Raw genomic sequence first — 25,956 nt, forward strand, 5'->3', positions numbered from 1 at the left:
AAAAATTAAGATGTACCCAGATCAGGTGATATCCATGACCCATCTAGCCTTACAGCCTACCCCTCACATTCTATATACTAAGGAGCTATATTTTTCAAAGCAATTATGAACAATTTGTACAATGCATTTCATCTCTACATTTGAGTCTATAATATGTTAGAGTGGTGAATTCCTTAAAATAATTATTCACTGTTAGACAGTCTTTGCTAGAAAAAAAGTAACCTGAATTCTTTAGCACAGGTGGATGCTACAAATATTCACATCCAAATTTATTATTATTATTATTATTATTTTTTGAGATAGAGTCTTACTCTGTCACCCAGGCTGGAGTGCAGTAGCCTTATCTTGTGGCTCACTGCAACCTCCATCTTCTGGGTTCAAGGGATTCTCATGCCTCAGCTTCCTGAGTAGATGGGATTACAGGTGCATGCCACCACACTCAGCTAATTTTTGTATTTTTAGTAGAGATGGGGTTTCGCCATGTTGGCCAGGTTGGTCTCAAACTCCTGGCATCATGTGATCCACCTATGTCAGATTCCCAAAATGCTGGGATTACAGGCATGAGCCACCACACCCGCCCCAAAATGATTTCTAAAAACAGGCATGAATATGGTTATAAGACCAGGTACTGTAAATCAAGAATTTCAAAGATGGTCTCATTAAATCTTATTGTTTTCCTTTTCCTCCATCCACAAATACGATCTGATACTGTGCATATATTTACTTATAGTGGATTATTCTTAATATTGGGAAGGAGATGCCTATACCACGTGATGCAAGAGTAATGAATTCTCACCCCATCAACTGGCAATCTGTCACTCAAAGAGCTGAAAACTCAATCAACCCACCCACGCTGATAATTTCCTAAGACTCCACTGGCTTCAACAATATCAAATGTGGCCTCAAGAATATAGAGAGTGGCTGGCGTGGTGGCTCACACCTGTAATTCCATCAACTTGGGAGGCCGAGGCAGGTGGATCTCTTGAGCCCAGGAATTCCAGACCAGCCTAGTTAACATGGTGAAACCCCATCTCTACAAAAAGGAAAAAAGAAAAAAAAAAAAAAAAAAAAAAAAAAAAAGCTAGCCGGGTGTGGTGGAAAGCAACTGTAGTCCCACCTACTCAGGAGTCCAGCCACTCTGGAGCCTCAGGTGGGAGAATCGCTAGAGCCCAGAAGGTCAAGGCTGCAGTGAGCCGAGATCACACCACTGCACCGCACTCCAGCCTACGTAACAGAGCAAGACCCTGTCTCAAAACAAACAGACAAACAAACAAACAAAAATGCAGAGAGTGATTGCCATAGGATGACAGATGAAATATATTAATAAAGGAGAGAAGTGTCATTTTTTACTATGGGGACAACCTCAAGGAACTGACCAAAAATATCATTTTCAACGACAGTTGACTGATCATTTAAACTCTTACCAGCTAAAACCATGCTTGTTAGAAGGTGTGTATTTCTCCAGCAGGGCCGTTAGCTTTAGGAGTGAGTATTTCTGCAGCAGGTTCATCTGGGCCACAGACTGGCAGTTAATCTGTAGTGATACAGAGTTGAGGCTTGGCCGATGTGAGCTCTGGAAACTGTGCCATCTCAGTCGGTGCCTGCAAGAGAAGAGGAGAGGAAAGTGAGTGTGAAGCCTTTTTATTTGATTTTATTTATTTTATTTTTTCTTGCTCTGTTGCCCAGGCTGGAGTGCAGTGGTGCCATCACAGCTCACTGCAGCCTTGAACTCCTCGGCTCAGGTGATCCTCCTGCCTCAGCCTCCTGAGTAGCCAGGACTGTAGGCCTGTGCCATCACATCTGACTCATTTTTTAATTTTTTGTAGAGATAGAGTCTCCCTATGTTGTCCAGCTTGGTCTCAAACTCTTGGCCTCAAGTGATCCTCCCACCTCGGCCTCCCAAAGTATTGGATTACAAGTGTGAGCCACTGTGCCTGGCCCAAGGGCTTTTTAATAGGTAGAAGCAACATTAGCAATGGGCTGCTTGCTGGTATCTTATCTTAGGAACTGATAGGACTTGATTTCTATCCCATGCTTTAATCCCCATTATGGGAAAATATACACAATATAAAGTGCACCATTTTCACCATTTTTAAATGTGCAGTTGAGTGGCACCAAGTTCATTCTCATTGTGTGACCATCTCTGCCAACCATCTCCAGAACTTTTTTCATCTTCCCCAACCGGAACTCTATACCCATTCAATCCTATCGATTTCTTTGGATTTTGGTGCTTCCTGGTTTGACACCTTCCTTAGGAATGGACATGGCTAAGAATGCCAGACTTAATCCCATTTCCTCCCACAGAACAAGCACAGGCAATGTCTTTCTGACCCCCGGTGCCCCACACCCAGAGGCAGGAGAAAAGTTCTTACCTGTTGGACCTGGTTAGGGAAGCCCCAACCCCAGAATCCCTTCTTTCCGGGATGTCGGAGGGCTCTTCCGGTTCATTCAGGGAGTTGCCTGTGCTGTCCAGGTCGCTGGGTGTGGTTCGGTCGTTGTCCACATCCAGGTGTATCTGTTTTGGAGAGGACGGGCAGGGAGAGACCGAGTCCAGGGCTGAGTCCGAATCTCCCTCATCAGAAAACTTCTCCGACCACTGATTGACTATCCGCTGCATCCCCTTCACGTGGTAGAGGATGTCGTCCAGCTCGGGGAAGATGTCCTCGTTCTCCAGATCCGCCAGGTCCCCTGAACTGGAGTAGAGGATGGAGCCCGGCACGTTGTCGTAGATGCTCAGGCGGCTGCTCATGGAGCTGGAAGAATTGCGTCTCTGCAGTTCCTTGGGGCTGTCGCTACTGTTTTCCCTCCTGAGGCTGATGTGGCCAGGGCCGTGGAAGCTTCCCGTCCTCCAGTTCACAGAGCCGTTATTCCCCGAGGGGGAGAAACTGCCATTGGTGAGAGCTTTGGGGAAAGTGCCAGGCTTGTGATCTTCAGGGATGTAGAACACCGTGTCCTCTGGGTAGCTCTCGCGGTTCTTAAAGTTCTGCTCCATCACGTTGTTAAATGTTGACTGATTGAAAGGATCGAAGCCCTCTAAGTACATGCCCACCCGCTTGTTGCACGCACTGAGGCTCCGGGTCCTCGTAACAGGGCTGGGCGTGCTGACCGCGCTGCTGGTCTCCGACTGGCTGCTGCTGCTGCTGGTCTGCGTGGAGTTGGAAACGCTCCTCTTTCGTACCATGGGGACGTTGATGCGGTTGCCGTTGAGGGCGGAGATCTCCACGCAGTTGAGCTGCTTCAGCTTCTCCTCATCCATCCCCTCTTGCAGGATGGGCCCGCTGATGATCAACCCCAGCTTTGAGGGCGCTTTGTGCTTGCTGTGATGGGAGCCCTTGAGCTTCAGGCTCTCCATCCGTTTCAGCAGACTGCGCGTCTTGGACTTGGCAGTTTTTTCGTGGCCTTTCATGCTGAAGCTGAAGCTGGACAGTTCCTTGGGAGAGGGCAGGCTGCCGAAAGAGTCGTCATTGCCTGCCAAGTTGCTGGAGGAGCAAACGCTGATGACGGAGTTAGTCCGGGGGGTGGCAGCATCCTCGCTGGGGGGCGCGTGGCTGGGGAGGCTGCCAGTGCTGCTGAGGCTGCGGACGGAGGACACCTCCTGGCGCTCGCTGAGGTCCATCAGTGTGCCTCCGGGGCTGGGGCTGTCCTTCGAGTGGGAGTCGTCTGGGGACCCAGGGACTAGGTCTTGTTTTGGAGAAAAGACATCAAACTCTTCAAGCCGGGACCACCTCTTGCTGTCCCTTTGGAAAGTCCATTTGCCACTGATGGCACAAGGCTCATCCTCGTCTGAATCGTCACTCTGCAAAGACAGAAAGGAGCCATTCACACACTGGGGCTGGCAGCCAGCAGGGAGCAGGGCATGAGCAGGAGGCTGCTCATAATATGCCAGTAGTATCAATTTCCCCCTTGTACTTCATGATTTTAATTTTAAAGTTTTTTTTTTTTTTTTTTTTTTAGAAATAGGGTCTCACTCTGTTGTCCAGGCTGTATTGCCCAGGCTGGTTCTGAACTGCTGACCTCAAGTGAACCTCCCACCTGAGCCTCCCAAAGTGCTGCGGTGACAGGGATAAGCTACTGTGCCCAGCCCCACTTACATATTCTTTTTGTTTTTTAAATTTTTTGTAGACAGCAGTAGTCTTACTATGCTGCCTAGGCTGGTCTCAAACTCCTGGCCTCAAGCGATCCTCCCACGTGGGCTTCCCAAAGTGTTGGGATTACAGGCATGAGCCACAGTGCCCGGTGTTTTGTTTTGTTCTTTAAATAACAAAGATGTATTTAAAGAATTTAACAGGAGAGTGCCTGACCAAATGTTGCAAGTTAAATAAGAACTATTTTATGGAAACTCTGGGATCCATAGGCTGTTCTTTAGTTGCTCACAGAGGAAACCTCTGAGATGGTGAAAATTCCAGGCATGCAAAATATTTTGAACTGAAGTCAGCAATGAGCAGGACTGCCTCTGGGCTGCCTTCCATTGTGCTGTCTTTTGTTGGTGTATGTTTATATTCCCTCTTGCAATTAAAAAGGTAGTTTTCAAACACTAAGAAGAGTGGCAACTTAAATCTCTAGACACTAAAAATGTATAAGGTCTCCCACTGGAGTAAACGGGCCCTGGATCAAGGTGGGTCATCAAGCAGCTTCAATCCACTATCAGTGCTTTGGAGACTCTTACCAGTACCTTTTCTTCCCCTCCCCCACAAGACATGAAGGCTAGCGCTCAGGCCACAGCTGACCTGTGAAGTTTCAACCTCAGTCATGCTCCAGCCAATTGAACAAGGCTTCACAAATACCCAGCCCTGACAGCTCGCGGCATTCATAAACACTAAGGAACGTCTTTGCTGATTATGCCCGATTTATGTACAGGACTCAGGGATAAGCTGTCACACGGACTATTGCATCTTGGCCTTTTCGGCAGGATATGAAAGGGCACAAGTCGGTATGATACATGTCTTTTCCACTGGTGTGGAAAATATCCTGTGGCCCAAGTTTCACAGGACAATGAGTGGCAAGCATGGAGCGCTGGCTTCTAGGACTCTTCTGCACAGCTCAGTGGGCGCTGAGGTTCCAGTTCATTTGTTTAAAAGCTTTGACTCCCCAAGAAGGCAACTTTTTGCAGCTCAGGGATTCTGGTATAATTAAAATTTGAACCCGGAAGTCAGAAATATGTTCTTTGAACAGACTCATTCCTGTTTACTCTAATTTGTGACACTTACTCCCAGTACTACACCCACCTCTTCTCCTAAGATCTCATAAAAAGTCTTCACAACTCACACGCAGAAGGAAATACCATCCAGTTCGGTTGTGTACCACCATTTGACTAAACTGTGTGGGATCTCCTGCCTTCTCCTCTTCCGCCTCCAATTCCTTTCCTCCCTCCAAATCTCTTATTATTCTTCAGTATTGCACAAATCGGCCTTCGCTTTCATCTCTACAGCTTTGAAGCACAGTTATTGTTATATTTGGGAAGACAGAAGAGTTGGAAATAAACCTCAGTTGATTTCCTCTATGAGCAATGCAAAAATCCACTGGGATTCCTTAAGCATGATCCCTTTATTATGTAATAGGCATTGAGTTAGTAATTAGGCAAAATAATAGCTGATGTGATCAGGTCAAAAACAATAGATAAAATAATGTAATGGACTAGTTGCAACTATTGGCTTCAACTACATAAGGCTATCAAGTCTAGGCGATACCATTCAAGATGTAGATGCTTACGGAACAAGAAACTAAGAGTTGGAGAAACAAAACCTATTACAAAACACATCATTCACTTTTTTGTTTGCCCCTTTTCCCCCTCATTCTATTATGCAATTTGTATACTCACTCGTTTCCGATGAGGACTAATTTCTAGCTTCATCACCGCACATTTGTTTAAAGTATTTAGACGCCTATAGAGCAAAGAAATAACGTTAGCAAAGATAGGCAACCACTCTCTAATGAGTGGATAAACACCTGTTTTTAAACAATTCATATATTTAAGGAGTTTCTTGAAACTCAGTAATACCTAATACCTAGAGGAGTATTAGAAACTTATTTAAAAAGTGAGTCATTTAAAAATACCTTGGCCGGGCGTGGTGGCTCACGCCTGTAATCCCAGCACTTTGGGAGGCCTAGGCGGGTGGATCACGAGGTCAGGAGAGCGAGACCATCCTGGCTAACACGGTGAAACCCCCTCTCTACTAAAAATACAAAAAAACAAGCCAGGCGTGGTGGTGGGCGCCTGTAGTCCCAGCTACTCAGGAGGCTGAGGCAGGAGAATGGCGTGAACCCGGGAGGCGGAGCTTACAGTGAGCCGAGATCGCGCCACTGCACTCCAGCCTGGGCGACAGAGTGAGACTCCGTCTCAAAAATAAACAAATAAATAAATAAATAAATACCTTTATGTTTTGTAAGTTTTTCACTTTAATTTTTATATTTTAGTGTGAAATGGCACACAGCTATGATACTGTCAAGTCTCTCTGATTCTTCAACTCTCAATGAGTTGTTCTTACTAAGAAAAATCATTCTTCCAATATCTCTTAGGTTGAGCCATTATGGACTGCCACACATGGAGCCAAGAAAGAAAAGTTTGTGACTAGGCACAGTGGCTCATGCCTGTAATCACAGCACTTTGGGAGGCCGAGGCAGGCAGATCACCTGAAGTCAGGAGTTTGAGACCAGCCTGTCCAACATGGCGAAACCCCAGCTCTACTAAAAATGCAAAAATTAGCTGGGCATGGTCATGGGTGCCTGTAATGCCAGCTACTCGGGAGGCTGTGGCAGGAAGAATCGCTTGAACCTGGGAGGTGAAGGTTGTAGTGAGCTGAGATTGTGCCACTGCACTCCAGCCTGGGCAAAAGAGCCAGACTCCATCTCACAAAAAAAAAAAAAAAAAAAAAAAAAAAAGAAAGAAAAGAAAAGTTTGTGATGTCTCCTTTCATAGAAATAGAAACAGCAAAACAGCAACAAAGAACCAAGTAGAGTTTTTGGCAAAATAAACAGTGTCTTGTATTTCAAATCAAAACTCAAATTTAAAAAATTAGTTTTAGTTATCTCCGATGAATCATAATCTTGGACAGCCTGTTTAAAATTTTAGAGTCCTTGCACAGAATGGAAATTGAAGCCCTCTTTAATATCCAATATTTAGAACAGCTTCCTGTTATAGGACAATATAATGTGTGCTATAGTCACGGCAAATGATCATTTAAAGAATTTGCGTACTCTAACTTCAAGGATCCAAATCTTACCGGGTTCAAAATTAAGCACTCAGGTAAGACTCTTTTTGCAACAGGCATCCTATTGTCATTTTGATACCAATACTTTCACCTCTGCCAAACAGCAATATCAATTTAAAATTAGGGAAATTTAGTTTCGTTGAAAATAAAATACTTACAAAAAAAAAAAAAAACCCAAAACCTCATGGAGAAATAATGCAACAGTTGAAAAAAGAAACACTTTAAATATGCTGAACTAAACGGTATGTACAACTATGAATGACAGCCCTTCAAGTCCCCAATTTTCCTGCCATCTCCCAGATGATCATCACTTAGTCTTCCTCAAATGAACCTGTAATGTGTCTGTTTGCCATCTGCTATCACCAGTTTTCCAGTTTTTCCTACGAATTGCAATTCTACATTTTCATAAGATCAGATCATTTAATTCGCACAAATTCCTGGGAACCGTGAGACCTCCTCAGGGCTTTATCTTCCTGATCCTGTTCTTGCTGTTTGCCTAACAATGTTGATGCAACAGAAAAGAAAGCATTTTCGCCTGCCTGATAAGCCCGATTTTGCCTTCATACCTTAGGTGGTAGCCTGTTTATAGAATAAATAAAGATAGCCCAGAGTGCCTAGGTTCAGAAAAGTTCTCTCTGTTGATGGGGAAGAAAAGAAAACAAATAACTAAGAAAAAGTCTGCACACTTTAAAATGAGTGGATATAAGGTCCCTCTATTGGGGGTATCAATTACTTAAATGACTTACACCCACAGTGTTTTAGTTCTCAAATGCTTTCAAGATTTAAAGAATCCGGAATGGTTACAGTTAGTCTTAGGTCTGGGTTCCATTAATCAAACCTGTAATCAAATAGTCACTTGACTTCATTTGGGCTTTAATGGTTGAATGGTGTTTATAACCAAATTTACTAGCCACAGAGGCCTATGGGGCTGGAGAGGGGTTTAGCCTCACAAAATCTAGATTTTAGTCAAACTAAAAAGACCCAGGAGGCCAGTTCTATAAAGGTCAACATTACCTTTTTATGTTGGTAGCACCCAGCTAATGGCATTACAGACCTAAAGCCCAGAGTTATACCCTAGGGTTTCTGTGGTTTTCATATGTCCTGGAGGACCCCCAAAGAATGTACTCTGCTGGGACCTTATTTCCTTACAGAGACAGTACTGATATCAAATCATAGTTCCAGCTACACAAACGAGGCCTACTGCGGGCCAGGCACTATGCTAGGCACTTCCTATATATGACTTCATCTTCCCAACGACCCTATGGTACAGATATTATGATTAACCTAGATTTTACAGATGAGGAAATGGGGCCTGGGGAGGTCACAGATCTTGTCTAAGTCCACACGATTAAAACATGGTGGCTCTCAAACCCAGTAACTTCTATGTTCCTTTCTTTTTCTTCTTTTTTTTTTTTTTTTTTTTTTTGGAGACAGTCTTGCTCTATTGCCCAGGCTGGAGTGCAGTGGCTGACTGCAACCTCCGCCTCCCCGTTTCAAGCAATTCTCATGCCTCAGCCTCCTGAGCAGCTGGGACTACAGGAGCCCGCCACCACGCCCAGCTAATTTTTTGTATTTTTAGTAGAAGTGGGGGTTTGCCATGTTGCCCGGCTGGTCTTGACCTCCTGAGCTCAGGCAATCCGCTCACCTCGGCCTCCCAAAGTGCTAGGATCACAGGCATGAGCCACCGCGCCTGGCAATCTGTGTTCCTTTCTAACATAAATATTAATGGTAGTAATAAATGAAAGCAACTTATACCCTAAGGGATTCCTCACACAGTGGCTGAAATGCTGGGCGTAACCCATCCGTCCAGAAGTCTGGGCCTTTCCCATCCCCCTAAGGACCCTCCCAGGCTGGGCTCCACAGGAATGTGTCCCTCTTATCTCCTGGGCAACTTCTACCCTGCTCTGAAGAGGGAGGAGCGCAAGGCTGGCCTATCAAAGGTTCAAGAGCTTCTCTGCATGGAGCTGCAGGAACCCAGATAAAAGCACAGCAGGTGGGGACCTGGGCCCCATTGTATTAAAAGTAAAAACAAGCCAAAAACAAAGAAGAGAAGAGGGAGAAGGGGGAAAGATACAATTTTCCAAGTAAGACTCTCACAAATAAAAATGGTTACAATTCTTAAAGATATTTTCTTGGAATCTGCGCAATTGCTTTAAAAAATTACATGCTACTCCCAGCCTTTTCTTTTCTTTTTGAGACAGGGTCACTCAGGTTGGAATGCAATGGTGCTATCATGGCACATTGGAGCCTGGACCTCCTGGGCTCACAGGATCCTCCCGCCTCAGCCTCCCAAGTAGCTGGGGCTACAGGTATGCACCATCATGCCTGGCTAATTTTTGTTATTTTTTATAGAAATGGGGTCTTGCCATGTTTCCCAGGATGGTCTCCAACTCCTGGAGGCTCAAGGGATCCTCCCATCTTGGCCTCCCAAATTGTTGAGCCACTGTGCCCGGCTACGTGCCTACCTTTTAACAGACCAGAAATTGTGACAAAGTTAAAATCTGCTCTAAGGTGGGCTGCTTTGCATGGCTCAGGCATCTGATGGACTGCTTTACAACAAAGTGAATATTGCAGGTGACAGTGTGGAAATCTATTTTTCATTATACAACTGTCACTTGATGTACATACTTCTTTGCTGTGTTTATAGAAGGAGTCATTTTTAATTCCAAAGGAAAATAGCAATTTGGAATAGTTTTCAGAAGCTGTAGGAAGGCAAGCAATAGAAAGAACATTTCACAAGAGGTATCCTCGTAGTGAATCACAGTTCACAATACTACCTGCACATGCTTCAAGACAAAGCGAATCACTCCTCCAGGATTACTATTGAGTATAGCTCTCATAATCTTGGCCTTATCATTGGAATTGCATTATATAGTAAAGCTAGCAAGATCAGGCCAAAGCCGTTTCTCCAAGGGAACAGACACATGAACCCCTTGCAGTGTGAATGTAAAAATGCTGGTTAGCAATCTAAATCCAAAAAATCTATAGTCCCACACTTGTAACTTTTGGTTATTGCCAAACTTTATATTTAAGACTACGTCATTGTTCTCATAAAACCCACTAAGTCTACAAGTCTTCTTGCCCTGAGTAGAAAAAGAAGCTCCTACTTACTTCTTGACCAAAGGAGCTGTAAGATCTGTAAATGTCACAGGTACATGAACACTCTAAACTAAGAATAATGCTAGAGTATATACGAGATCACTTATAAGATCCCTGCATAAAATATGGTCCAGTACAAGGAGAGGAGGTAGGTGGGAAAGATTTTGTAAAATGTTTAAGCTGAATTTCTGCAACCATATTACCACATGTATTTAAAATCAACTGTTCAGAAAATATCAACAAGGCAAAGACAAAAGTCTATAAAAAAGTCTGTCAGTCTAGAGAGAACTTCTAAATCACAGGGCAAAATTTCAAATAAAACTGTAGCTTCGTTATTTGCTGGCCCTTGAATTCCATAGGCCAAGAAGGTATTTGGAAGAGGCAGGTCTAGCAAATGAAGTGACTACCACATAATCAGAACAACAACTGTCTCATCTACACTATGCAGCTGACAGCTCAGAACTTGTACTACGTTTTAAAGAAAGGTGCTGGCTGGGCGCGGTGGCTCACGCCTGTAATCCCCAGCCCTTTGGGAGGCCAAGGCAGGTGGATCGGGAGTTCAAGACCAGCCTGGCCAGTATGGTGAAACCCCATCTCTACTAAAAAAAAATACAAAAAATTAGCTGGGCGTGGTGGTGGGTGCCTGTAATCCCAGGTATTCAGGGGGCTGAGGCAGAGAGTTGCTTGAACCTGGGAGGCGGAGTTTGCAGTGAGCCGAGATCATGCCACTGTACTCCAGCCTGAGCGACAGAGTGAGACTCCATCTCAAAAAAATAAAAAAGTAAAATAAAGGAAGGTGCTTGAAATACACCCGATAGAGGTCCCTTTTCTTCTGAACATTTGTTTAGGCCTCTCTAAAGGGGCATCATTTTCATGAAAAGTCCATTTATGTGGACATGTGGACAACAGCCCTGGGGTTTTCCATTACAAACCAGTTGATGACTATTACTGTGAACTCTGAAGAATTTCCTTTTTTAAAAAAGAAAATCCAACCCTAGGCCTTTCTGCACATACTCAAATTGGGGCCTGATAATTTAATTTTTAAAGCGCTCTGACATCCATCACTGCATTTCCTATGAGATGTTATTCTTTGCAGGAGAGAAAACTGAAGCCCAACTAGCATATGTGGCAGAGTCTGCTTCTTCTAGGCTTTTCTTTTCACCAAAGATCTAGCAGCACAGACTTACTTGCTTCAGAGAAAGGTGGCTTCTCAAAAGGTACTCAGAGCCAGTGTAAATTGCAAAGTACAGAGGATACTTTTTTTCCCAGAAATGGAAAACAACATTTCAAACTGATATTCTGAAAAAGCATTCAAGAATTTAATCATGACCCTTTGGCCTGAAATGCTGCAGTGATATTTTTATGACCCAAGAATTCCTAAGCTATTGCTGCTGTCCAGAGTGCCCACTCTCTAACTGCGTGAAATGACGTAATGCTTAAATATTTCCTAAGATGCATCTCAGAAGTGACCTCATGCATATGCATGATCACCAGTGATGGATTGAAAACAGATTAATTCTGCTCCACAGCTAAGCATGAAAACATTAAAAAAATGTCTGGAGTAGTTCATATTCCAGATGCAGACTCCTTCCCCTCCCAAAACTGCATCTGGTTTCATTCCCGATGATATAGTAATGATATTACACTCCACAGTGAAGTTCTTGGAATTAGGTTTCTTTCAGAAAATGGGTACACACCCTGTACATTTCTATCAGTCATTTAATTGGACTACAAAAGTGACAGCATTTCTGTGGTTAAGAGGACTGTTTGTTTTTTCCTCTCTTAAACCATGAGAACCAGTCTAGTCCATACACTATTCTAAATATCCCATCTATCTGCCCCAAAGCACTGCTTACTTTGGCTGCTTCAAATAACACTGTATTCTACGAGAAAGGCAGAAAACAGAACTACCACTGCTTTCCTTGCCTACAAAGAGGAAAGAAATATTGGGTGTCATTCTACCTTCATGATGTTTTTCCAACTTGAAAAAAATACCGAGATGGGGTGTGGTGGCTCACTCCTGTAATCCCAGCACTTTGGGAGGCCGAGATGGATGACTGCTTGAGCCCAGGAGTTCAAGACCAGCCTGAGCAACATAGCAAGACCGCATCTCTACAAAAAATACAAAAATTAGCTGGGTATGGTGGTGTGCACCTGCAGTCCCAGCTACTCCAGAGGCTGAAGTGGGAGGATCACCTGTAGCTGGGAGGTCAAGGCTGCAGTGAACCATGATTGTGCCACTGCACTCCAGCCTGAGTGACAGAGTGAGACCTTGTCTTTAAAAACAACAACAAAAAAATAAAAATAAAAAACAGAACAAAAAAAAAAAAACAGGCTGGGTGCGGTGGCTCAAGTCTGTAATCCCTGGACTTTGGGAGGCCGAGGTGGGTGGATCACCTGAGGTTAGGAGTTTGAGACCATCCTGGCCAACATGGTGAAACCCAGTCTCTACTGAAAATACACAAAATTAGCTGGGCGTGATGGTGGGCGCCTGTAATCCTAGCTACTTGGGAGGCTGAGGTAGGAGATTTACTTGAACCTGGGAGGTGGAGGTTGCAGTGAGCCGAGACCACGCCATTGCACTCCAGCCTGGGCAACAAGAGCGAAACTCCTTCTCAAAAAAACAGAAACAAAAACAGAAACAAAAAAACAAAAACAAAAAAACCCTGAAATTAAAATAATACTTAGTTTCATAATCAAATCAACCTATGTGAATTTTGTCTGTGTATAATTTTTTTCCCCCAGAATTCAGCTTTTAGGGATTTTAGCTTTTGAGAAAAATTAGAAAGGATGAAAAACTTAAAATGAGTAGACATGTCATGAAGAGCTTGAAAGGATTATCAGTGTCCCATCATCATCTGCTACAGGTTTTATTACTTCCACCTCACTAAAACCTATAAGCTGCCTCTCAGCTTGAAGACCCAAAAGCACAATGATCAAGAATTTCTGACGGTTTTATTCAATTTCACATCATTTAACTGTCTGTTGCCTATATGTTAAAGACCGTGCTGAGTTATTTTATAGCCTTATTTCGTTCTATCATTATTTTATACGAGGGGAAACTGAAGAGGTTGAGAGGAGCTTTCTTGGAATTCAAATGATGCTCCTGTCTTTATATGCCACCCCCCATTTATTCCTCTGAACATGCTAAATTTCCATCGCACCCTTTCAGGAAACCTTAATCGAAGTTTCCAAACCACCTGAGAGTTGTTACTTGTTTCACCAATTATATCAAATATGGAACGCTATTGTTTGAGTACTTCCTAGGACAGCGTGGATGCTATTTTAATGGCAATACTAAATAACAATATTTTACTCAGTTTTTAATTAAAAGGTCTATGATCACTATACGGTTTGCCAATAAAAACCTAACACGATTAGCAAGAACAAAAGCAAACAAAGCCTATCTTCGTGAGAAGTACTGTGTTCTTAAAAAATAAAAAAGGAAAACACTCAAAACGTGTCCATTTACCTGCATAGAGCCTCAATGGCATCTCTGTCCAAAAAATCATGCTCTCTCTTGACCAAGGAAATATCGATGGGGAACAGGAAATCTATGAGAAAAATAAACAAATGTATTTGTTGAGCAGCTAAAACCCAATTTGCCAAATAGCCCAGTTTACCAAAGCAGGGATAAAACTCTTCAGCAATATACTGAGCACCTACTGTAGGACACCTCATTCCCCGTCAAGATCTATGGGACTATAAGGCAATTCAAGCCAATCGGGCATCACTGTCCTAAAGGAGCTTTGGCTTTAATGTAGGGGAAACTCAAAATATTGCTTCTGGTCAAGGAGAAGTGGTTCAGAACATTGTTATACCTTTAAACAAATCAGCAGGCAATGAGTCCCCAGTAGAAATTATAATTTAAGCCACAATGACTGTCAGAAGAATGCTCCCTTTTAATGTGGCTGGGCTGTGTGTATGCGTGTGTGTCTTTGCTCACGTGTGATCAGGGAAAGGTCACGGAAAGAAAAATGAGCCACAGAAAGATCTAGAGAACAATGAAAAGTGGTAGGAAATGGAATGTAACCCACTCACATGGCATCAAGAGCTAAGGAGAATTCAAGATATGCTTTTTAAAAACAAATATTAGCACTGCAATATGGCCTTGCAGGAATTGATATAACTCCCCTAAAAAGAAAGGGCTAGCTATAAAGTTGCTATAGAACAACAGAATCTCAAATCCTTTCATCTGTAGAAGAGTTCATTCAGTTCTCTCGAGACAACGAAGAAGCTGTATCAGAACTGAAAACCAGAGAGGGGGAAAACAGTCAACTCAATGGAGGAATTCCTTTGTCTGCACTACATAAAAAGATCCCTTGGTAAGTAAATATACCCAAGAAAAGGAGAGCGGAGGTAGCCGCTGTGGATATTTACAACAGCTCTGAAACTGCCACTGGATAAAGGCAAGTTATCACCCTCTTGGAGTCCCAACTATGAGGGCAAATCATGGGCCTCCTCAGTAGAGTGCTACTACAATACCAGGAAGAGGAGTGTCTCGGTGTGGGGTAACTCTTTGGACCAGACCTGGGTGAAATCAGTCATCACAGCAGGAAACTAGAATCACCACAAGCTAAAAAATTCTCTTTGGCTGGGCACTGTGGCTCACATCTGTAATCCCAGCACTTTGGGAGGCCCCAAGGACAGAAGATCATTTGAGCTCAGGAGTTTGAGACCAGCCTGAGCAGCATGGCGAGACCTTGTCTCTACAAAAAAAATCTAAAAAAAATTTACTGGGCATGGTGGCATGCGGGCTGTGGTCTCAGCTACATGGGATGCTGAGGTGGAAGATCACCTGAGCCCCAGAGTTTGAGGCTGCAGTGAACTCTGATAATACCATTGCACTTCAGCCTGGATGACAGAGTGAGACCCTATCTGAAAAAAATAAATAAAAAATAAAAAAATCCCTTTGGCCTTCAAAATGGCTAATGCCACACAGTGGAATAGACATGGCTGTCAGCAGTTTTGGAGATGCAGGTAATTAGTCCTGTTCCAGCTCCTGCGGGTGCACAACTGTTCATTATGTTTTTATTGTTTCTTATGATTACTGGTTTTATGGAATGATATGGAATTTCTGATTCTTAGTAATCTATTTTCTAGAGATAATATATCAGAATGAGTATAAAGTTATAGTCTATCCTTTTTTTTCTGAAGGCTACAGTTGGATTACTGACATTGTTCCCTAAATGATAATATAGGCAGACCAAGGAAGTGGCTATAGTCCAGAGATTCATGAATACATAAAATTTAGTATCACAGAATGACATTTCTTCACTAATTTATAGACCAAGTCTCTCTTAGACAAATGATTCGTGGAACCATTATAATGGAAATAGAAAGACTTATAGTCAATGGAAACTAGAGCATTAGTAAATGAAGCAAGACAGGTCGTAACATTGTTTGAAGGTTGTTGACACTGTATTTTGCTTTTTGTTGTTGTTGTTTAAATTTTTAAAATAGAGATGCGGTCTCACTATGTTGGCCAGGTTGGCCTTGAACTCCTGGCCTCAAGCGATCCTCCCACCTCAGCCTCCCAAAGTGCTGGGATTACAGGCATAAGCCACCATTCCTGGCCTATATTTGACTCTGAATACACACCAAGATGAAATAACAGAGCGATATTAATGAATATTTTTTAATATTTACAGAGTATAACATCAGATCTATAAATGTAAATTGAAATTTTCATATGCCTGTTACCTACATGTGAGAAAGTAACTATGTTATTTTAGGAATTCTAAGTTCGTATACCCAGAGCCATATTTTAGATTCCTTTTCTAATCCAAATTAACAATTTTTAAAAAATCTGGTAGGTATTAAATGCAAGTGAGGAGTGTAAGAATTAAATCAGTAATTTTCTTTTATTTGCCTGGACTCTTTTCTGAAAGGACTGGCTTTTAAAAGATGATAGTTTACTGATGTATAGAAGACGCTCTCTGAACTCAACTTCCACTGTGGGTTGAAAGGCAGGAAGTATAAAGCGCCAAGTACCCAAATCAAGCTTAACAGGGGGACATGTGTGGGTTGGTATGGGGTGTATGGTGTATGTACTCACCCAGCACACAGTGGCAGGAAAAATGGGGGGAGGCAATGGCCCAGAACAATACGCAGTGTACCCCAAAAGTAGGCTTATGCTTCAAAAGACTTGGGAACATGAAGGGACCCCAAATGTAACTTGTGCAAATGCACCCTGCATTTTAGGATTAGGAAAGAGGAGACACAGGGAATCGAATTGGGTCTTAGCAAACATATATAACACAAGAAAGTGCTACCTGGCAGCAAATCAATGCCAAAAACGAGCATAATTGAAGAAAACTTAATTTCTAAATAGGAGAACAAAAGGACAGCCACTTTGGTGTTACTGCCAATGCAGTTGTCTTTCCTTATCTGCAGTAGAGCTATGAATTGAAAATCCAATAGAATGCTGGTCCCCCTTTCCCCAAAGCCCTTCTAAATGTTAACAGGTTAAAACTTCTCTCTAAAGGAAAGACAAGCAACTCCACCAAATAAGCATGCAAGTTAATCAAAAGAAATTGGAGATATTCTCTGGAATGAAGAAACAGTAAGATATTTTACACGGTCTAACAATAAAACAATTCAGAATCCATCTTCTTGGAAAAAATATCACAATCAGTCTAGGCTACATAAGGAAGACCGCGTATTCTAACTTGGGAATCACTTTACTATTCACCCAACCTCTGTTTGAAAGTTACCCATAAAATGGAATGCATTAGTTCATAGCTGTAATTATTTTAAATTGACTTCATATAGAGTATAATGAAACTCCCATTTAAATGAACTGCCTAGGCCAGGCGTGGTTGCTCATGTCTGTAATCCCAGCACTTTGGGAGGCCAAGGTGGGTGGATCACCTGAGGTCGGGAGTTCACGACCAGCTTGGCCAACATGGTAAAACCCCGGCTCTACTAAAAACACAAAAATTGGCCGGGCATGGTGGCACATGCCCATAATCCCAGCTACTCAGGAGGCTGAGGCAGGTGAATCGCTTGAACCCGGGAGGCAGAGGTTGCAGTGAGCCAAAATCGCACCACTGTACTCCAGCCAGGGCGACAGAGCGAGACTCCGTCTCAAAACAAATAAATAAATAAATGAACAGCCTATTATCTTGACATGCAGGGAGCACAAGCACTCCCCAGGGTACGCAGAAGCTGAGAGAATGACCTCAGTATCCAAGCAATCCCCAGGGCACTGATAAGAAAATGAGATGTTAAGAATTCAGCACAGATCCTATTTTTTTTTTTGAACCATTTTTCTCAATTGAAAAACTGAATGCCACAGAAAACATAATATTCATTAAAAGACAACCTAGAGAAAAGTGAAATGCCTAATTACAAATGGTGGGAAAGATATCTGCAACACGTGACCAATGAAAGATTAGTATTTAGAATAAAAAGAGCTCTTATAAATCATTAAGAGAAGCATAATGTGAGCAAACAAATGTGGCCAAGTGACATGAATAAATGCTCATTACCATGAAGTATTAGGGAAATGGCAGTCAAAATCTGTATATCATTTTATATCCACTTGGTTGGCAAAAATTAAAGTCTGACAATATCAAGCGTTGAGGGAATGTGGATACACAGATCGGTAAGAGTGAAAATTGGTACGGGCACTTTCGAAAAGCTTGCATTGTAAAATTGAACATACATATTCTTTATTACCCAGTAATTCTGTTCCTAGGGATAGAAGCGAGATGAATCATTATACATGTACCACAAAAGATAGATGCAAGAATGTTCACAACAGCACAGCTTATAAAAGCAAAACAGAGAAAGCCAAAATACCCACCAACCAGAGTGTGGATATGAATAAACAGTGGTTTCTTGTGTAATACACAATGGTGTATTACGCAGCAGCCAAAGCAAATGCATAACAGGCCCATATAGTATAGAAAAATCTTAACAATACAATATTAAGTGAAAAATAAAAACCCCACGAAATTACATATGACACAGTACCCTTTTTATAAAGGTAAAAATTACTTTGTAAAAATGTACTTTTCAGGAAATGCAGTAGAATTATATAAAAAGAAAGCAAGAAAATGATAGTCTTCAGCATGCTGATTACTTTGGGTAGGGAGTGGCAGGCGGCAGACGGGGGAGTGGCATGGGCCTGTTACCAAGGTGCTAGCTTTTGTTTTCAGCGGTGGGGGTCTTGCATGCTTACCACATTTTTTTTTTTTTAATAAAACATTTAAACGATAAAACTGCTGAAAATAAGTCATAGATCAGTAATACTCACGAACAAGGGATTATGATTATGCCAACTTTTAAAAAGTGGCATTCCCAGCTTACCTTCATAAAGCTGTGCATACTGGGGGAAACCAGTTGCCCGTAGCCAATCACAAGCTTCCTTGGCTTCAATTTCTAGAACAGAACACAAGAAAGACAAAATTAGCCGTGTGTACCTCGGCATGCTTATTTTTCCTGAATAAGCTTTGGTTTTATGATACAAGCAAAACATGACTCCCATAGAAAATACGGATAAGCAAACAGACATACACGCTTAATTCGAATGGTTTACATTTTGTGTGCATCGTTTCCAGTTTTTTCACACGTACATGAGGATGTATTTTCCCTTTACGAAAAATAGAAATGGGGTCCTCGGAGTGAGTTTCTCATGTTGTGCTGCTTCTGAAGTGCTCTGGTTACAAATGGTTATGAAAATAAGGCATCATGAGAAAGTTGAAGAGAGATTTAATAACTCATTTGAAGCCTGGCCAGCCTATTGTACTACTTTTCACTTCAACAGAAGGCCACAGAGTACCTTCACCAACATGCTAAAACAGAATTTATCTGAGTAAAGTCACAGGCTTTCTGACACCCAGGGGTTGGGTGTTTCCAAAGCCCCTGACCTTGTGTTGTTTCACTGTTGAGTGCTCAGGTACTCATCAGGTATTAATCCAGTAGGAGAGGCCCAGGCTGTCAAGGAACATGGAGGGCACGAAGTCAGTAAATCCCACAATCTTGGCAGGCAGAAATGGCTAATAAAGCTTCCACCTCCCTGTGGTTTCACATCTTGTAGATAGAATCGATAAACAGAAAGGCCAAGAGCAACTGACACACTGTGTTAAAACTCACTGGAGCACATATTTACAATCCCGTTAAAACTGACTCACCGAGGAGGTCCTGGGAACCTTAGTTAGTGTCTCTGCTTGCACAAAGAATATTCCTTTCAACTCTGCCTCCCACCTTCCTCAGGCCATGACAGTACTCAGTTACACAAGTCTGTTCACTCATTTATAAAGGTCTCAACATTGCATAATTTATGCCAGATTCAAATCTTCATTAAGCATCTCTCTCAAGCAAGTGGGAAACTAATAGTTCATATTAGAAGTGTAACACATCTTATTTTTGTCTAGTAACTTTATGTTTTCAAAGCACTTTTTCACCTATTATTTCCTGAGTTCCTTGGCCTTTGAAGAAAGGTAATTAAGCAAATCCAAATTCATTAAAGCAAGTGGGAATTTGATCAATGAACACAGGAAAGAGAAAAAAAATAACCTGCTATCTCCTGATGAGTTCTTAATACCCAAACTAAAAATGATTATGGCAGTAGCCTGGAAATAAATAGCATGGCAAAATTAACTTCATGAATCTTTTCAGTGCAGCAGTGAAAGTAGCATTATTCAACCCAAGACTTAGGACCAAATTGGGAGCGAATGATAGTGACATCAGTGTGGAAGAACTTCGATATTTACACTGAATAAAAGTGTAGAATTGTCCAAAGTCAATTATTTGAGCTTACTTTTTTTCGTATGTATATATTCACATTTTGTCTCAGCAAGGAAATAAAGATGTTTTAAGTAAAATTATAAAACAGACACTTCCTAGAAAACTATATTGCTGGAAAAACATATACAAGCTCAATATTTTATTTTAAAAAATAAGGAAATTAGACTGGGTGTGGTGGCTTACGCCTATAATCCCTGCATTTGAAAGGCTGAGGTGGGAGGATCATTTGAGCCCAGAAGTTGAAGACCAGCCTGGGCAACATGGCGAAACCCTGTCTCTACCAAAGAAAAAAATTACAAAAATTAGTCAGGTGTGGTGGTGTGCTCCTGTAGTCCCAGCTACTCTGGAGGCTGAGGTGGGAGGATTGCTTCAGCTTGGAAGGCTGAGGCTGCAGTTAACCTCAATGGTACTGCTACACACCAGCCTGGGCAACAGAGTAAGACTCTGTAACCGAAAAAAAAAAAAGAGGAAATTACTTTTGCCCTATCTGTGTGCCTGCCCCCTCCCTCAAAAGATAGATATGGAAAGAAAAAAGGCTGCTTGTCTTTAAAAATATTTTAAAAACTCATTTCATGTGGCTACTTAGAGGTTATTTTCATTGAACAGACTGTTAGACATTGAACAATAGATTGTTAAAAAGTATATGTGCTTGCTTTCTTAATATTTAACTTAATAAGTGGTGAGTAACCAAAAATTCTCAATGCCCGCCCTTTTTTGACGATAGTCAGACACGGCAGTAGGTGAGCCCACATACAAAAGCCTTAATTAGATACCAATTCACTAGCCAATCCTGCCAGAGCATGCTCCTGCTTTACCAAGAGAAATAGTTTCATGCCAAGAGGCATGGAAGATGTAAGATACTAGTTTTTTAAGCAATCTTTATATTTTTTATATAATAACTTTACAAAGTATTTATTTAAGGTCCCATGTGATTTCAGCAACACAAAAATGCATATTCCTGTCTTCTTGTTCTCTTTCTCTTTTTTTTTTTTTTTTTTTTTGAGACAGAGTCTTGCCCAGTCACCTAGGCTAAAGGGCAGTGGTATGATCCTAGATCACAGCAGCATCGACCTTCGGGGCTCAAATGATCCTCCCACCTCCGCCTCCCAAGTAGCTGAGATAGAGGCAGGAGCCACTGTGCCTGGCTGTCTCTCTTATTTTCTAATGGCCCTTTCTAACAAATAAAATGACTCCAAATGATCATAAACTGATCAGAAAAGCTGTGTCAAAATAGTCACTCTTAGGGCCACTTAGTTAGAAAGAATGTAAACAGGCGAAGGTTTGCTTCTTCAGCAGATAATTTAATTAACAGTTTATACAATGGCTAAAACACAGTACTCCCCAAACAGCAGAGATCTAGTCATCTTACCCTTTCTCTTCTTCACCCTAAAAAAAATGACAATTTGTCTTTCCTTTTGATATGAAACCATGGGAAACAGACAAGCATATGACTATTTTACCAACACAAAGAGTCCACTCTGAAAACTTAGGCTGCATTCAAATGAGACCCTAACCCACTGTTTTTGTAGAAATCAGAAATAGAAAACTGTAAAAAGTTGTCACATATTTTTCAGAAAATGGAATACTTGTTGCACGCCTACACTTTCCAATTCATAGGTCAAGAGAAAGTACTAACAATCCAATGTACGTACTAATTTTTAAAAATCAATTATTTTTATTTTTTTAATGTGAAATGAACCTATATCTACATGTGAGTACACAGTTTCATTCCCCGATTCACACCATTACTTTCTCTCTAATCTAACTATTAATAAAACTCTGGGTCTGTAAACACCCCTCTCTTAAGAGAATCTGTCCATCAATCCTGGCTCATCAAACTTTCTGAGTTATAGTATTAATCTTCTCTCTCCTTCACAAACTTCACTGGAGCTCCACGCGTAAAGAATGAGGACTTGGCTCTGTGCAGTGACTCACGTTTGTAGTCTCAGCACTTTGGGAGGGAGAGTTGGGTGGACTGTTTGAGCCCAGGAGTTCAAGACAAGCCTGAACAACATAGGGAGACCCCATCTCTACATAAAACACAAAAATTAGCCAGGCATGGTGGCGCATGCCTGTTGTCTCAGCTACTTGAGGGGCTGAGGTGGAAGGACCTACTTGAGCCAGAGGTGGAAGCTGCAGTGAGCCGTGACCACACTACTGCATTCCAACGTGAGCAACAGGGCAAGACCCTGTCTAAAAAAAAAAAAAAAAAAAAAAGGTCTAAACACCTTGGCAAAGTTTTCAAGGCTCTCCACTTGGCATCCAACCTAATTGTTCAGCTCCCTGTACCCAAGCACTCTAGCCAAAGTAAATTTGGTGCTCATCTCCACACACACTGCACTTCAGTGAATTATCTGGCCTGAAATGCTGAAGATGAAATTTCACTCATCCTTCAAGATCCCAACTAAATGCCACCTCCTCCATGCAGTCTTCCCATTTACCTCTCAACAGTTCTATATCAATGGGTCACTTTACTGAGTGCTTAATATGCATGAGGCCCTGTCTAAGCGCTAGTGCATATTAATTCATTTACACCTCACATTGATCCTAAAATGTGGATTACTAATATCTCTGAGATAAACACATGAGGAAACAGATAGAGAAGTAACCACCTCTCCTTAAAAATGAACTTTCTGAGGCCAAGCGAGGTGGCTCACACCTGTAACCCCAGCATTCTGGGAGGCCTAGGTGGGAGTATCATTTGAGGCCAGGAGTTCAAGACCACTCTGGGCAATAATTGCGAGACTTCATCTCTACAAAAAATATAAAAAGAAAAAAGAGCTTTCTGCCTGTATTCGCAGCTACTCAGGAGGCTGAGGTGGGAGGATTGCTTGGGCCCAGGACTTCGAGACCAGCCTGGGCAATACAGTGAGACTCTATCTAAAAAAAAAAAAACTTATAAAAAAATTTTTAAAAATGAGATTTCTACATTCAAATGCCATAGTGAGAGAAGGAACAATTACTTACAAAAATGCAAGGTTCTTCCTGCAAGAAAGGTTCTTCCCTTTAAAAATACTGTATGTAACAGCCTGGGCATGGTGGCTCACGCCTGTAATACCAGCACTTTAGGAGGCCAAGGAAGGCAGATCATCTGAGCTCAGGAGTTCGAGACCAGCCTGGCTAACATGGTGAAACCCCGTCCCTACTAAAAATACAAAAATTAGCCAGGCGTGGTGGCGGGTGCCTGTAGTCCCAGCTACGCAGGAGGCTGAGGCAGGAGAATGGCGTGAACCGGGGAGGCGGAGGTGGCAGTGAGCTGAGACTGGGTCACTGCACTCCAACCTGGATGACAGAAAGAGACTCTGTCGCAAAAAAAAAAAAAAAATATATATATATATATATATAATGTACATTATGTAACAAATACATATAATATATTATGTAACAATGAACAAAATCTAAAATATTACCGAAAACCGCATATATATTACATTACTTCGGACACGTTTATCTACCCCATGCTTGTTTTGGGGGGCCTCTAACACAGCTCTGAATGTGTGATTTTCCCTTCAATGTATGTGGGTGGTGATGTGAAAATTACGAGGATGATTTTTTTAAAAAACATTCCCCACTGAACAAAAATGCCACTAGAAACTAAAAATACAATGGAAATACAATGAAACTTTTATACCTGGGTTTTCTCTAAGCAAACAACAGACAAATGCCGTAAGGAGGAAACAGGAAATTTTTATTGGAAACAGCTTTAGTCAAAGTCGTTTCACAAAGCAGTTCTGGACATTAGATGGATGAGTCCCGGACACCCTTTTGTGTATGGCTGAGAACAATTAGGCCATATTTGCACATTTCCTGGCATGACGGGATGATCCTGTCTTCCCATCACTCCTCAACAGTAAGCTGAACAAAAACTCCCCACCCCCAGCATCATTCTGTTGAACTCTGTTATCTTAGCTGGTTGAGCAACAGTAATTGGGTCTAAACAAGATATGATTACTTCAATCTACCATTCGCTCTAGCTTCACAGGGGGAACTTTTGGATTTCTTCTCTTCTTTGATAATATGCCACCAAAATCAGGCTTCGATGCAAATGGTACAGTGAATTTTTTTTAAAAATGCAATTTTAAGAAATTAAAGGAATGTAAGAAAATTCAAGCACTTTGCAGATTCCCTGGATTCCCTAAAATTTGATAGACATATGGGCAAAGATTCATGGAAAAGTTGATGCTTTTACTGCTAGAGAACCGTGTCAGCTGTGTGCAGGCAGGTGGTGCTTTTTGATCCAAACCAAGATGCATTCTCCTCCCCGTGGTGACAAAGATTCCTTCAAATGGGAAGGAAGATACTGCTTATCAATTCTGATGACATCAAGGGGACCAATTTGGCAGGAATGTTGTGCAGGTGGATATGATGGCTTTAATTACAACCCATCTTTACCTGATGGGTGGGTTCCAGAGGGCGTTCACTGGGAGAAGCAAATCACGACCACAGATACTTGTAGTAAGGTAAGGAGATCTTGGTGACTCCCAGCCCTGGATGTAGGCAGGCATTGCGCTGGGGAGTTTTCTTTTCTTTTCTTTTTTGAGACAGGGTTTCACTCTGTCACCTAGGCTGGAGTCTAGTGGCACGATCACAGCTCTCTGTAGCCTTGAACTCTTGGGCTCAAGCAACCCTCCTGCCTCAGCCTCCTGAGTAGCTGGGACTACAGGTGTGTACCACCATGCCTGGCTAAGTTTTTATACTTTTTTTATAGAGACAGAGTCTCGCTATGTTGCCCAGGCTGATCTCAAACTCCTGGGCTCAGGCAATCCTCCTGCCTCGGCCTCCCAAAGTGCTGGGATTACAGGCGTGAACCACCCGTTCCTGGCCAGGGAGCTTTTTAAAAACACCGACCATCCCCTCCCCAAGTATTCTGATTCACTCAGTCTAGGTAGGGCCTGGACATTGTATTTCAGAAAAGCTCCCTCAGTTTAAAGGCAGCCAGGATTGAGGACCACTAAGCCAGATAACATTTCTTTGTATTCCTTCGTCCTGGACTTTTTCACCCTTGGATTATCCTAACAGCCTCCTCACTGAACTCTGATAAGCCTCACCCCTCCCTGCCCCCAACAAATCCATCCTCCTTCAAGGATCCCCGAGCCACTGGGCTGGTTTTATGAAACACATATTTCATTATGTCACTCCCCTGCTTAGAATTCTTTAGTGACTTTCCATCGCCTTTCAAATACAATCCAAACTCCTCAGCAAAGACCACAGCCTTCACAGTTTGGCATCTGCCTATCCACTCAACTCTTGGAAGGCCTCCAAATGTAAGCTTGCTCCAGGCTTTCCAAACTCCTTGGAGTTCTGAGGACGTACCAAGCTCTCATACCTTAAGCCCTGAGTTCTCTCAAATGAATTCCCCCTTCTTCACTCCACCAACTTCTCACTTTTTAATTCATTTGTATATCCCGAAAGACAACTTTTTGCACAAAGGAATTACAGATAGGTTGGTGTGAAGAAGGAAAAGAAAAAAAAATCTATTACTATTTTCCTTTCTTTAAAGGCAGACTGAGAACGATGACTTGAATCTCTTACTCTTTGCAATTAAAAAACAACCAACTGTTAAACATACACAGTTGCCAAAGACTGGTTATCAGGAGTTATCTATGTAAAATAAATTCCTAGTAAGGTTAAGGCAGACAGCAGACTTCATATATTAATATTTATTAAACTCTAATGTTATCTAATCACAGTAAAGATTTTCACCAGCAACTGACAGCATTCCTGCCCTCAGGTGCCTAAAAAAATTCCAAACATCTGCTATGCATAGTCTGAAAAAAAAAAAAAAACAAGAAGCTTCTGGGAGACTGGTCAGTCACTAAGTCAGTTTCTTAGGCTATCTGGCTTAACAATAGCTAACTCAAATCTACTGTTAGATATATTCTAGTACAGTCCT

At 42.1% G+C, this 25,956-nt stretch overlaps 1 protein-coding gene across 7 annotated transcripts in view; it reads right to left on the reverse strand.

The window, feature by feature from the left end:
• DLC1 (DLC1 Rho GTPase activating protein) overlaps positions 1–25,956 on the reverse strand; it is a 527,425-nt gene that overhangs the window by 13,596 nt on the left and 487,873 nt on the right. For all 7 annotated transcript variants that reach the window (XM_034965673.3, XM_034965672.3, XM_063606660.1 and 4 more), the window contains 5 exons: positions 18,624–18,695; positions 13,780–13,861; positions 5,819–5,882; positions 2,373–3,796; positions 1,425–1,601 (listed from right to left, as the gene is read on the reverse strand). In XM_034965673.3, the coding sequence (XP_034821564.1) occupies positions 1,425–1,601; positions 2,373–3,796; positions 5,819–5,882; positions 13,780–13,861; positions 18,624–18,695 (1,819 nt within the window). The remainder of the gene's footprint in view (positions 1–1,424; positions 1,602–2,372; positions 3,797–5,818; positions 5,883–13,779; positions 13,862–18,623; positions 18,696–25,956) is intronic.

This window comes from Pan paniscus, chromosome 7 (assembly GCF_029289425.2).
Source record: "Pan paniscus chromosome 7, NHGRI_mPanPan1-v2.0_pri, whole genome shotgun sequence".
Lineage (NCBI taxonomy): Eukaryota > Metazoa > Chordata > Mammalia > Primates > Hominidae > Pan > Pan paniscus.